Below are 14,642 nucleotides of genomic sequence, written 5' to 3' on the forward strand. Positions count from 1 at the left end.
CTCTGTCCATGGGATTTCCCAGGCAAGAATCCTGGCGTGGGTTGCCATTTCCTCCTCCAGAGAATCTTCCTGATCTAGAGGTCGAATCCATGTATCCAGCATTGGCAGGTGGGTTCTTTACCACTGAGCCACCAGGGAAGCCCTGTTATGGGTTTTGAAAAGGGACAAAAAAGAAAGAGAGAAGGAGAGCTCTAACTTGGAGGAAAACCACTTCTGGAGACGAGTACATGTATTTCCATAGAAAATTTTATTTATTAAAAGCAGCATCATGGTTGTGATGTTATTTGCCTTGTGTGTTACCCTCTGTTCTGTGTCACCTTTAACCTGTCTTCTGCAAATTTTATTGGATAGTCACACACCACTGCCCTGAGAAACTTCCACTGTAATTGAGATAGAACACATCGAAAAGGTTATCCCTGTGCTACCATATTAGTTAAGGGCACGCTGACTACCAACTGACAATTCTAGAACCTCATGATGACACAGTAGAAATGTGTTATTGGATCACGTCATGGGCCAGTGCAGGCAGGGACTTCTCCAGATGTCGACTCAGGGACTCAGTCCCCTTCCATATTTTTGCCACCACATCTACCTGCGGGCTTCCCAGGTGGCTCAGTGGTAAAGAATCTGCCTGCTAAGCAGGAGATGCAGGTTCAACCCCTGGATTGGGAAGAGCCCCTGGAGGAGGAAATGGTAACCTGCTCCGGTATTGCCTGGAGAATTCCATGGATAGAAGAGACTGGCGGGCTACAGTCCATGGGGTCAACAACAAATGTTTATCTGGAGGTGATACATAAGTAAAGGGAGGGGAGATGGAGGGAGGGGTCAGCAGGATTCCTCCAGGCTGATTTTTGGGACTCAGGGACCAGGGAGTAGAGTCTATTACTTCTGCCTCCCTTCCATTGAGCGAAACTGTCTTTAAGTGCCTGGGAAATGTGACTCCCAGTATGTTCAGTTATGTTTGCAGTGACTGTAAACCCACTTGCTTCTGCTGAAAAACACATGAGCTGGAGCGATCTGTGGAGTCCTGGAAAGAAATTATCATTTTGAGAGTCAGCCAGGAAGAAAAACTTCAAAAGGCAGGTTTGGAGGTTTGGTTACCCATATGAGCCCCAGTGATGGATGGCGTCAGTGTTTTATGAATGTTTGCTGCTTGCAGAGTAGAGTGTACAGCCTTAGCATCCCTTAATGTGGCTCTGTAGTCTTAAATACTTTAATATGGCAGTCTAGTCTTTCTTGACCCTTCCAGAAAGGGTCTGGAAAGGGTCTGTGCTCTTGTGTCGGCAGTTTCTGCTTTATATATTTCTGCCATATCATCTGTGGGCTTCCCCTGTGGCTCAGCAGTAAAGAATCCACCAGCAATGCAGTTGCCACAGGAGACCCAGGTTCAATCCTTGGGTGGGGAAGATCCCCTGAGGAGGGCATGGCTACCCACTCCAGCGTTCTTGTCTGAAGAATCCCCACGGACAGAGGAGCCTGGCGGGCTATAGTCCATAAGGTTGCAAAGAGTCGGACACGACTGAAGTGACTTAGCAAACACATATCACATTATCTGTACTACTCCGTTGCCCTCACTTTCCATTCTTACATCCCCTTGTGTGCCTGCATGCTCAGTCATGCTCAGTCGTGTGTGACTCTGCTCCCCTATGGACTGTAGCCTGTCAGTCTCCTCTGTCTACGGGATTTCTCAGGCAAGAAAACTGGAGTGGGTAGCCATTTCCTTCTTGAGGGGATCTTCCAGACCCAGGGATCAAACCCATGTCTTTTGAGCCTCCTGCATTAGCAGGCAGATTCTTTACCACTGACCCCACCTGCTAGAATGTAAACTCCTGAAGCAGTGACCTTGTCTGTATGTCACAACCCCAGTCGCTTCCATGGTACCTAGCATGGGATGTTGAGTCAACAAATAATTTTCTTTGAGAGCTATAAATTTACTGCTTTTCTCAAATAGAATGTTTTGAAAGTCAGCCTCTGTCAAGGTAATCTGGACAGTGCCCTTTGACCAAAATGGGAAAGTGGATTTGGACTTCACGCCTCTCTCCATTAGAGGTATAGAGCCAGACACCCTTAATGTTAGTAAGGTCCTTAGAGGTGTAAGCAGGAGAAGGAAACACTTTCTGATGAATGGAGCGATGAGCTGCCCTAGAGATGGCAATTCCAGAAGCATACTGGAAGTGGTTCATAGAAAAGAATTAGCCATCTGCCAGGGATGCAGTGGAGGAGAGTCTGATTTTGAGTAGACGACTAGGCTGGTTTGCTGATCCTCATGAAGAAGAAGCATGTCAGGGTCTGTGGTGACTGAGGAGTAAGAAAAGCCACGAGAACGTGGTGTTTCTGTCCTGTGAGCTATTGGGACAGAAGGTACACCACCATTACTGGTGATGTACTGACAACATTCGAGCTACACAAGTGAAAAATGTAGGAAAAAACCTGTTTCACTTGTCTAATTGCTTTCTTAGTCCTTTCAGCAACAACCAAATTCTGATTCCACAACATATTTTTCCAAGTTAGCCTATGGCAACCATTCGCGCTCTGCGTGTATGCTAGATCGCTCAGTCGTGTCCAACTCTCTGTGACCCCGTGGACTGTAGCCCGCCAGGCTCCTCATCCATGGGATTCTCCAGGCAAGAATACTGGAGTGGGTTGCCATGCCCTGCTCTAGATTTGTGCTCTCGTGCCTGAGTATTGTAAGTGATCAAAAAATCTTTCTTTGGTTGATTGATCGGTTCATTCAAAGTGATTACAAAAACACGTATTTGTTTAACGAATGATTCAACAAACTAGTGACTCGTCCCTGACTCCAGGCTGAATGGCCCCAGTCAGTCGAGGTTTGGTGGTTATGACCTTTGCCTTCGGCATTGCTCAGGTTTCTGGTGACCCACCCTGGACAATCTTTAGTTTGCTCATGTCCCTCATAATACAGCTCCCAGAGCTATACATGGTCCTTCATCTTTTACTGAGTGGCCCACCAGGATCAGGTTTTGTGATAAGCATAAGTTGAAACTGAAAACAACAAGCAAAAATCCTGCTGTTCTGGAAGGCCAAGAGTTAGAGAGATGATGGCTTAAGTTTCCTTCAAATGCATCCAAACAGGATGGTTAAAAAACCAGAGGTAGAGGTAGGAGTTGGTGTATGTTAGGTTTTTGTTGCTTTCTAACCCCTTTGGCCAAAGTGGATGTTCTGTTCAGAGCTGGGTAAGGCCTCTGAGCTCTGAGCCTGTGCCAAGCCCCAGGAGAGTGATCGGTGAGCTAGGAACGCAGCCAGTTAGTTTGAAGCACATTACATCAGACATTTCCCGAGGAGGAAAGGAAGGCCTCCTAGAAAGCAGGGAGGATTTTGGCTCTTAGAGATTGAATTCAGTAACTTTACCTCCTTGGTTGAGAGCCAATCCCCTAGCCAGCAGCTCTCATAAGGTCTGCAAAAAAACTCTCAGATTCAAAGTCTCCAGCCCCTGCTTTACATTTTGACAGGCCAGCTTTGTTTGAGAGATATATCACCTTTCTGGGGGCAGGGACAGATTTGAGAAAACGGGGGAAATTAAAGATTATAGAATTAAATTTTATAAAATTAAAGATTTTATAGGAACTTAAACCTTACTAAATTTTCTCACTTTAAATTTGAGGGGCAGTGTTGACTTTGTAGTGGAAAATGATAAATCCTGGATTAGAACACAGCAAAAGGTTGCTGTCTTTCACTGTAAAGTGTGGTGGTAGTTTATTTGCTAAGTCGTGTCTGGCTCTTGCGACCCGATGGAGTATAGCCTGCCAAGCTCCTCTGTCCCTGGGATTCTCCAGGCAAGAATACTGGAGTGGGTTGCCATTTCCTTCTCCAGGGGATCTTCCCGACCCAGGGATTGAACCTGGGTTTCCTGCATTGTAGGCAGATTCTTTACCAATTGAACTACAAGGGAAGACTAACATAATGTGTAGGTATGGATATATTGGTATTAGATATTAAATTTATAAATTAGAGCCTCGAGTTCATTTCTCAATTAACTTCAGAAATTGGCTTTTGCAGCCCAGAAATTTGATCGCAGTATCACTCAAAGTTAAATATCTTGTTAATCCAAAATTATGAGTCTCAGAATATATTCAGAAAGGGAAATCTATTGCCCAAAAAATACATTTGATGCTACTGACTTTTTAAGTAAATTGATGCACTGCACTTTTGATATGTTTCAAACTTACAACACAGTGATTTTTATAAAGAAATAATTGCCAAATATCTAGGCTTATCACTGAAGGTTAATTTTGAAATCTTATTTCCTCTCCTTTCTCTTCACTTTTCCCCACCCCCTCTGCAAAAGGTTTTATGTCATGTGTTGTAACATAAATACGTTAGGAAACCGTGGTTTGCAAAGGTATTCTCTAAGCTATTTATGTACAATCAGCATCTCCAGCTCTTTCTAACACCACGTAGGCTACTGTGGACCACATGTGCTAATACTTCATATTCACTGTGCTGCAGCACTACTCAGATGATCACAAAATACCTTCGTTAATAACACAGAGGCCCTGACTGCCTCTGCTCTTAATTTTTAAAGTTGAATCCTAGAGTGGAAATTGAGCTGGCTCGAGAATCCCCTAGGGTACAAGAAAGAATAAGATACAAAGCATCTTTGCATGAATTATCATATCTGATACCCTTTACACCTGTGAAATACAGTGCTTTTAGCAGGCACTTCCACACTTCATCAGTGGAGACTCAGGACAGATAAATTTCAAAGTCCCCTAATAGGATGAAAATCCAAGTCTTCTGACAGATGGATGTTTTTCCCACAATAAACTCTACAATTTTAGGAGCATTGGTGTACCAGGGGTGTACAGAGTGATGGCTGTGAAAACCCTTGAACGAAGAATCTGGTAAGTAGCTGGTGTGAGTTTTCTCTGAATCTTCCCTCTATCTCTGGATACTTCATCTTCTCTTTTGGGAAAATTGATCTGGGACTATTTGATCCTTACCAAGAAGGGGTGCTCAAGGCAATCATAAAATATTTACAAAGCGCTTTAAGTTTCAGGGAAGTAAATTTCCAGTCTGTGAGCATGGAAAATGCACTCGTACCAGGAGGTGTCTTATCAGTTCACCCAAGGGGGCACACTTCCCTCCTGACCTGTCTGTGTGCGAACACCTACGGAAGTCACACTTAAACACTTGGCACTTTTCTTCAGTTCCTGGGAATGGAGTAATACATTATTAACATGTCCAAGAAGGGACCTCAGGTGTGGGAGCGAGAAGGGAAGGAGGTGGCAATGGGGAGGTGAGAAGGGGAAGGAGGGGAGTTCAAGTCAAAACTGATAACACCCAGGGAACCCAAGCTGTTAACCCGCAGGGTCTGGACCACCTCGGCCCATTTCCCCCATGATGCCAACCTGAGACTCTCTGGCCAGGTCTCGCAAAGGATTGTGCCAAGCTCCGCTGTGGCCAGGCCTTCTCAGTGACAAGAGACAGTGGGGTGCAGAGCTGTTCCCTTGGCATCCTTCACCATCTCTAAGGTCACTGATCACGTACGAAACTGATACCGTGTACATGGCTTCCTGAAGGTTCTCAGGATGGGGGGGAGCCAGGGCGAGGGAAGGATACACAGACAGGGGGACACAGCCTCCTGAAACCCACACAGGACAGCTCAGGACAGCCCAGGTGAGGCAGCCAGTTTGTGTTTACTTTCAACTCAAAGTGTTTTGCTTTGTGTATCATCACCTCTTCTTTCTCAGGAAAGCGACACAAAGTAACAGGCTTCAGGATACCATCTGTGTCCATTTTGACAGCAGTTCATGTCACAAGACACCATCATGTACTGTAATTATACAAAATGCAAAGAATAAAGTGTTGCTAGTTACATGGGTTAAAATGAAACTGACAGCCCAAAGGAACACAAAACAGAGATCTCTGTTGGAATCCAGAGAGACACTTGACAATATTACCACCCCCCCAAAAAAAACTGTAGCCAAATCATTGTCCTAGCATGCTGTAGTTCATTGCCACAACTTCATAAATTCCCAGCTCTTTGGGGGAAAGTGTGTGTTCATAGCTTGCAAAGAAATAGCTTTTACATATATGCAGGTCAACAGAAAAAAGAATGCAAACTCTAGGCACCACGATTGCCCAGATAGCAACGGAGTCTAAAGAGTCAGACCTCACAGAGTCTTCTGAATCAGATCTAGTTCGTTGAAAAAGAATCTGGACAGTGATATTAGTCCAAGAGAAGAAACACTGAACCGTTAATCAGGAAAAAAAAAATTAACAACTAGAACAATTAAGACTTAAATATTTTTTTCTACTCTACTTTGAAGATGAATTACAGCTTTTCATATTTGGAAAAGATACGTGCTTGGTCTGTGGGGAGAACCCCTTTTCCTACCCCCATCTACCCTCCCCAATCCTAATCAATAGCTTGGGTTGGAGTGCAGATATGATTGGTTCAACTTCCTTGAAGCAGAAGTGCTATTTCTCCATGTGTGGCCATGCCTCTTTTTAACAATGAGGTATCATGTGACATTAACAATATCTGTTCCTTCTTGGGCTATGAGTTTGATCAACAGTGCGGGCAGAAAACAAGGTAATGTTCTGATAAAATCACACAGGTACAAAAATTATTGCACTTAAAAACAACAACAAAAAACTCAGCCCAACAAGCAAAGGGCCAGTGAAACTCTTCGGAAGTGTTGTGCTGCCTGCCCTCTGCAGAGCATCTGGACCTTTCTGGTGTTTGGTCGAATTTGGTCCATTATTGAATGTCCAGAAGTGAAAGAGTCCAAAAGACACAGTAGGCTCTTTAAGGCTAAGTCTTCCCGGTGCTCATATGAGATAAATTATCTCCTTGGCCACATACTACAAAGTGGGGCTCTTTTTTAGCAAATGGCTAGTAGGGCCCCCCTAAAAAACTCTGGGAGCAAAGGGGGATGGGTACACATCATGTTCTGTCCTGTGAATGAGAGAGAGAGAGAGAAAGAGAGAGAGAAAAAGAAAGAAAGAGATGGTGAGTAGCCTGGGAGAGCAAAGCCACTCATCAACAACCTTGTGGCTGGAAGTGCTCTGATCACTTCCTGACTCCATCACTAGCTCTCATTACACTCACCCCCACAGCCCATGAGGATGTGGGTTTATCTGTGCATCTTTCTCTGTGTACATCCTCCTTTCTATGGCTCTGAATGCCTTTCCCTCTACTTGCAAATGTGTCTCTGTCTGTCTTCCCATGGGGAGGAGCCCAGTGGGCTACAGTCCATGAGGTCTCAAAGAGTCCTTCAGTCGTGTCTGAAGTGACTTAGGACACACACATGTCTTCTCTTATTCTTTATCCTTCCTGCTTCCTTGTGCTTCCTGTCTCTCTCTGTTGACGGATGTAAAGGACCAATGCTAATCCTATCCTGGTACCCACTGATCCATATCCCTTCATACTTCCACAAGGCACCCCTCTCCTTTCTCTCCCTGTCAATGGTGTCCCCAATACCAATATATTCAGACACATGCCATGCTCTGTTTACCGAATTGAACTACAACATTATTTGTTACTTTAGGCACAATTATTTCCACCCCCAAAATCTGATCTACTAGGAGAATGTGAGAACAAGGCATTGACTGTGGTATAATTTTTTCAGAATGTCCTCAAGTAACTGCTCATATAATAGATGAAATCAAGGCATTTCCAAACTCTGATAACCTGAGACTATTGTCAATATTGCTTTTCTTCTTTGGGAGTGTTGACTTCAGCTCATATTTTCTTTGTAACTATTTCTATGGCTCTTGTAGTCAACAAAATATTTGCATAAAGTATCTAGACAAGTAGTGATGGTGGTTTAGTTGCTAAGTCATTTCCGACTCTTTGGTGACCCCATGGACTGTAGCCCACCAGGCCCTTCTCTGTCCATGGGGTTTTTCCAGACAAGAATACTGGAGTGGGTTGCAAGTAGGGTTGGATGGTAATATCCTGATTGGATCTGCAGGCACAGATTCATTATGAGAGTAATTTAAGGTTCAGGCAGGAGGGAATGGAGGTCCAATCTTTATGAGTTGCTGAAGCTCCTGCATGGCACACTCACCAACCAACCAAGGCACACTGAAGCTCTAAGATCTGCTACTGTGTCTCTCCCTATGGCCAGCTCTGTGGGGGCAGAGTCAGTGCAAATAGCTGCTGCCGCCTTTGCTTTATCCCATCATATCGTCTCTCACTGTTCTAAGATAGGGTGCCATGACAGGCTCTTTTCTACTTACTTGTTGGGATTCTGAGCTAGGAATTGCTGACATTCTCATAGATGACGTCACTGATACAGAACTGCTGCTTCTTCTTCATCCACATCAGTTGCACACACTGATGGATAAAAATGTACTGCTCCTGGAGCAAAAGACAAAGATGTTTTAGAGCAAGGTATCTTTATGCAACAGCTTCCCTGGTAGCCAGTGGTTAAGATTCCGTGCTTCAGCTGCAGGGGGCATGGGTTCGATCCCTGGTCAGGGAACTAAGATTCCACATGCCATATGGCATGGCCAAAAATAAGAAAAGATATGTTTGTGCAAAAATATAATATTTCAATACTATGGGAGTATTAAATACTATGATGAATGTCAAAGGAAACCATTATTCGTAAAACACAATTTCAAAACTAGAAGATACAAGAGAATCAACTGTAAAAATATTTTGTTTAATAATAGGGTTTAGACTATCACTACTTAATGCTAAAAGCAATGAATATTCAATCAGTAAATCAAGGGGCTTTTAAAAAAAAATTGCACATTGCCTCATAATACACTGAAATAAATTCCAGGAAGTTTAATAAATTAAGCCATAAAAATATAAAGGCATATATAGATTAATTCTTCTCTGATTACTTTAAGGAAGGACTCTCTAAATTTATTCTGGCCATGCCATACCCCATATGGGATCTTAGTTCCTGGATTAGGGCTCAAACCCACACCCCCTGCATCAGAAGCACAGAGTCCTAACCACTGGCTCACTAGGGAGGCCCCTGGGCTTTCTAAACATTAAACAACGAAATAAATTAGAACAAAGATGTCAAACTGTTGTATGTAAAAAGCAGAAAAAAGAATAAAGGGCAAACTAGAAACTGAGAGGGAAAAATATTTTCAAGAATTATGACAATTGTCGATACCTTTATCTTTGTTTAAAATTCATCCACATCAGTAACACACACACTTAAACTGGCAAATAAATAAAGTATACTAATCACTAGACCAAGTATTCCTGAAAGGCAGGGACTGGGTGTTTTTTATTCCTAATACCCAGCACTTTGTTTGTACTTACTAAATGTTTTTCGAAGTAAACTGAGAAAATGTTAAAACATGTACAAAAAAATGGCCAAGTAATAAAAAAAATTGTAAACTAGAACAATTATTTTTTTAATCTACGAAGTGAGTAAAGTTAAACAAAAAGTAGCATTCAATGATGATCTGAATTTGTTGAAGCAGCCATTTTTAACCAGTTGGTGGAGGTACAATTAATAAAATGCTAATAAATGACATTGTGTGGATGGATAGAAGTAAGAAAGTAGGAAGGAGTACAATTTAATGTCATAGAAAAAGGAGACTGTTTTGCATAAGCAATGATATATCTAAAGTGAGGGCACATTTATAGAGTTTAAGGCAATTTGGGATGATATACGTAGCAAAATATTCAGTGAAATATCAGAATGTAAAATTATTATGTGTATAGAGCATATGAGGAGAATTATGTAAACATTATACTTAGTCAAGTAGGCCAAGATGCTGTTACTGCTGTTGTTCAGTTGCTAAGTCATGTCTGGCTCTTTGTGACCCCATGGACTACAGCATGCTTATCTTCCCTGTCCTTCACTATCTCCCGGAGTTTGCTCAGATTCATGTTCATTGAGTCAGTGATGCTATCTAACCATCTCATCCTCTGCCACCCGCTTCTCCTCCTGCCCTTAATCTTTCCAAATACCAAAATGTTGACAGTAGCTATCTTTATCACATTTCCTTTTTCTTATTTCCCAGACTTTCTTTCTAAGTAATACCATTAAAAATAATCTTTAAATAAGAACCAGTTAAAATATCCACAGGATTTTAAGGAGTCTTTTGTTTGACAACTTCATACAAATGATAAGGTTAAAGACTTTAGACTTCCCTAGCTTTGATTCACATATATATATTTTTTAAATTGGGGGAAAATATATTCCCTTATTTCATGACAATATCACATCAGTAACTGAGCTTCCCTTTCTCACTATGACATATCCCTCCATGGTCTCTGGTGTTGAGTCAAGAACAGGGCATCGATAAGGGCAAAGAGTACCTGGTTTCTCAACCCATAATGATGCAGTGGTGAAACTTCGTGTCAAAAATAGATAAATAAATAAATAAAGTACTTAGGCCACAGGAAAAGTAAACAAGACTATTAACAGACACATATCTGAGAGTTCAGGAGAAATCTAAGCTGCCGATCAGGAGGCCTGGAGGCTCAAAGCAAGGCCCTATCTAGCTGACCTCCAGAGAAAGCCTGTTAGAGGAAAATGAAAGAAAACCTTTGATAAAAACAGAAGAGAGCCCAGGAGAGGTGAAGACCATCCACACTTTATAGTTTCAAAGCACTCATCTTGATGGTATTGGTTCATCTGATGCATACTTTACAACAATTCGTGAACGTTGTCCTTTGCATTTTATAGATGAGAAATGGGAACTTCAGAAAACATTGAAAAAATTTTTTTAACTTTTTAAAATGGGCTACAATCCATAGGGTCACAAAGAGTTGGACATGACTGAACGACATAGCACATAATTGATTTATGTGTGCTAATTAGCTTCACTCTTGTCCAACTCTCCGCGACCCCATGGACTGTAATACACCAGGTTCCTCTGTTCATAGGAATCTCCAGGCAAGAATACTGGAGTGGGTTGCCATTCCCTCCTCCAGGTGATCTTCCCAACGCTGGGACTGAACCTGAGACTCTTAAACATCTCCTGCATTGGCAGTTGGGTTCTTTACCACTAGCATCACCTGGGAAGCCTTAGTTGTGTTCATTTTGGATGTACAGGAAAGTTTTTTAGCTATACATGCATCTATGTCTTTTATTTTAGATTCTTTTTCTTATAGGTTATTACAAAATATTGAGCAGAGTTCCTTGTGCTATTCGCAGGGCTCTTGTTGGTTATCTATTTTATATATCTGTGTGTATCTGTTCATCAGGATGGGAGCTTTGAGAGGTGAAGTGAGTTGAGCAGTGGTCAAGCTGGGACTCAGGCCTCTCGCAGAGTCTGATCTGACCACCCTACTCTCTGCTCTCATGTAGGGACCCACATGGTGCATCTGCTCAGGTGAGAAAGAGGAGGAGGAGGGTTCATCACGATATAGCCCATGCAGCAGGCACCTGAAACATGCATCTGAGGACATGGTCAAATTAATCAGTGACTTCTGCTCTTTGTAGACGGGTTGGGGTGATGGACCATCGAGAGGAGCTAGAAAAATCAGAAACTAGCCTAGGAGGGGTAACCTGTACACAGCACTGTGGTTTTGTATTTACATGGACTCAGCAGGAGAACTACTCTGGCCTCTTGAAAACCATTAGTGTCAAAGGAGAGCTTTGGGATGCTGAAGGAAAATAATTGTTTACGCAGCTCTTTTTATTTATTACCATCAGTAAACTAGGAGGCTGCAGAACTGTGGCGTGAATGCGCTCAAGGAGCATGTTAGGAAAAATCCTAACATTCAAGTTACAGGCTGAACCACAAACAGCATCGGAACGAGGAAAAACAGAGGTAAATCAATGGACAAGATGTTCCAGACATGACTAATGACGAAGTTGACATAAACAAACAACTTGAACTAGAGAGGATCCCAGCAAAATCCTGAGGGAACTTGAGAGTGGACTGGAACAGCTGGGAAAAATAAGTGACCCGTGCTGACCTCTGCCTCTTCTGCAGACCTTGAATTTTCCCACGTGAGTTCAGGGAAAGGATATTATACTTAAAAAAGACCATCTTCCCTGGAGATGTCAACCTAAAATATTACCATAAACAAAGCAGCAATCAAAATTTGAGGAAAGAAAGTTAGGGAGGAAATCAGACTTTTTCTCAGCTTTGCAGAAAGGCACATGGTGGCAGCCCTTGTCTCATGTCCATACCTGAAGAAGGATAATGATGCTGGAAACCAGATAGAGGGTCTGCTGTGTGAAGGTAGTTTTTAAAAAGGGATTAAGGTTCTGTTGCTGGGAAGTTGAAAGCTAACAGGCTATAATCACAGTCTATAAAATTATAAAAGGTATAAATTAAGTCAATGGGGGCAGACAATTCATCAAATCCAAAATACTTAAAATAAGGAGTGGCCCTTTGAAGCTTGGGGATTAATATACATAACAGGGAGTTTTAATCACATAGTAGGATATGGATTTATGGAAGCGAAAACCAAAAATATGGATGGATTCATAAAGTAATGTTTAATTACTAGGTAGTTGGGCTTGTCTGGGAAACCGGGACAATTTTAAACTTATGATAACAAGGTGGTGTTCATGTCCCCATGGCAGTAAATTAGAAGGCAGCCTGGCCGGGATGTGAGTGATCTCAAGGAGGACACGAATAGATGTCTTGTTTCCTAATCATCCCTGAGCCATCTGAACGTGAATGAGTTACTGTTTCCAAAGTGCTATGATGTTGCTATAGCTCAGAAATAAACACATTGGAATGAATGGCTGTGCAGAACCTTGGCCAGACGGGAAAGGGCAAGGAAAGGGAGAAAACCGGAAGCATTGAGACAGGAGCCGGGACAGCAGACTTTTGCGCTACACTGACATCTAGTGGTGGCTGGCGGGAAAAGCAGAGGGAAGAGGTAGGCAGGCTTTAATCCCTTGGGAACTGAAATCAGCGGTCTGGCCAGGTTGTATTCTATCCCACAAGTGTTCCTCCCACACACACTCCTCGAGAAGGAGGATTATTATTGTTCGCCTGAAGCTAAGAAGTTGCGAGTGCGGCTGGGTGACTAAGATTACCAAGAAGCTATTGTGCTGTGGTTTGGGGGCACACACCGGTGTCCACCCACTGATGTTCCGAGGCTGTGATGCTGTGTGCGGGCACCGGGCGGGGCTGCCATTCCAGACCGAGTGCATTTCAAAGGCTTCACGGGAGGAGAGGGCTTGGGAGAAGAGGCGCCCCGGGAGGGGGGCAGGTAGCACTGATGGCTCTTTCTGGAGATGCCTCTGTGTTGTTACAATAAGGAACCCATTCATTTAGCTCAAGGAGACCGACTGTGTTGGTGGATGAAGGGCTGGAAATCCTTAAAATCATAAAGATTTTATCTTATCAGAAAGCACATGTGCAACACATATTATCCTCACAAGTGAATGGAGTCACACGAAGGGCAAACTAATGACAAACTTACAGAATTGAGTCTACCATTTTAAATAGAAATTAAATCACACCAATTCCAAAGTCTCCACTTGGTGGCATTTCCCCAGATGGCTGTTACCCTCACTGAACTCTCAGTCTGTTCAAAGAGGTTTTATTCCATTATAGATACATCCATGTGCTCTGGCTTGCTGGAGGGCATCAGTTCAGTTCAGTCGCTCAGTCGTGTCCGACTCTCCGCGACCCCATGAATCACAGTACGCCAGGCCTCCCTGTCCATCACCAACTCCCGGAGTTCACTCAAACTCATGTCCACAGAGTTGGTGATGCCATCCAGCCATCTCATTCTCTGTCGTCCCCTTCTCCCGCCCCCAACCTTTCCCAGCATCAGAGTCTTTTCCAGTGAGTCAACTCGTTGCATGAGGTGGCCAAAGTATTGGAGTTTCAGCTTTAGCATCAGTCCCTCCAATGAACATCCAGGATTGATCTCCTTTAGAATGGACTGGTTGGATCTCCTTGCAGTATAAGGGACTCTCAAGAGTCTTCTCCAACCCCACAGTTCAAAAGCATCAATTCTTCCCCGATCAGCCCTCTTCACAGTCCAACTCTCACATCCATACATGACTACGGGAAAAACCATAGCCTTGACTAGATGGGCATCAGTTCAGTTCAGTTCAGTTCAGTCGCTCAGTCGTGTCCGACTCTCCGCGACCCCATGAATCACAGCACGCCAGGCCTCCCTGTCCATCACCAACTCCCGGAGTACACTCAAACTCATGTCCACAGAGTCGGTGATGCCATCCAGCCATCTCATTCTCTGTTGTCCCCTTCTCCTCCCGCCCCCAACCTTTCCCAGCATCAGAGTCTTTTCCAGTGAGTCAACTCGTCGCATGAGGTGGCCAAAGTATTGCAGTTTCAGCTTTAGCATCAGTCCCTCCAGTGAACATCCAGGATTGATTTCCTCTAGAATGGACTGGTTGGATCTCCTTGCAGTATAAGGGACTCTCAAGAGTCTTCTCCAACACCACAGTTCAAAAGCACCGATTCTTTGGCGATCAGCTTTCTTCACAGTCCAACTCTCACATCCATACATGATCACGGGAAAAACCATTACCTTGACTAGACGGACCTTGGTCGGCAAAGTAATGTCTCTGCTTTTTAATATACTATCAAGGTTGGTCATAACTTTCCTTCCAAGGAGCAAGCGTCTTTTAATTTCATGGCTGCAATCAGCATCTGCAGTGATTTTGGAGCCCAAAAAAACAAAGTCTGACACTGTTTCCACTGTTTTTCCATCTATTTCCCATGAAGTGATGGGACCAGATGCCATGATCTTT

The 14,642-nt window shown here is 43.3% G+C and overlaps 1 protein-coding gene across 2 annotated transcripts in view; it reads right to left on the reverse strand.

Annotated features, from left to right (window-relative positions):
- Window positions 1–259: 259 nt before the first annotated feature.
- PTPRO (protein tyrosine phosphatase receptor type O) overlaps window positions 260–14,642 on the reverse strand; it is a 299,435-nt gene continuing 285,052 nt past the window's right edge. For both annotated transcript variants that reach the window (XM_055396316.2, XM_088837303.1), the window contains 2 exons: window positions 8,209–8,329; window positions 260–5,794 (listed from right to left, as the gene is read on the reverse strand). In XM_055396316.2, the coding sequence (XP_055252291.2) occupies window positions 8,225–8,329 (105 nt within the window). In that variant the 3' untranslated portion in view covers window positions 260–5,794; window positions 8,209–8,224. The remainder of the gene's footprint in view (window positions 5,795–8,208; window positions 8,330–14,642) is intronic.

This window comes from Moschus berezovskii, chromosome 6 (genome assembly GCF_049115385.1).
Source record: "Moschus berezovskii isolate FMDL1 chromosome 6, NW_MosBer_1.0, whole genome shotgun sequence".
NCBI lineage: Eukaryota > Metazoa > Chordata > Mammalia > Artiodactyla > Moschidae > Moschus > Moschus berezovskii.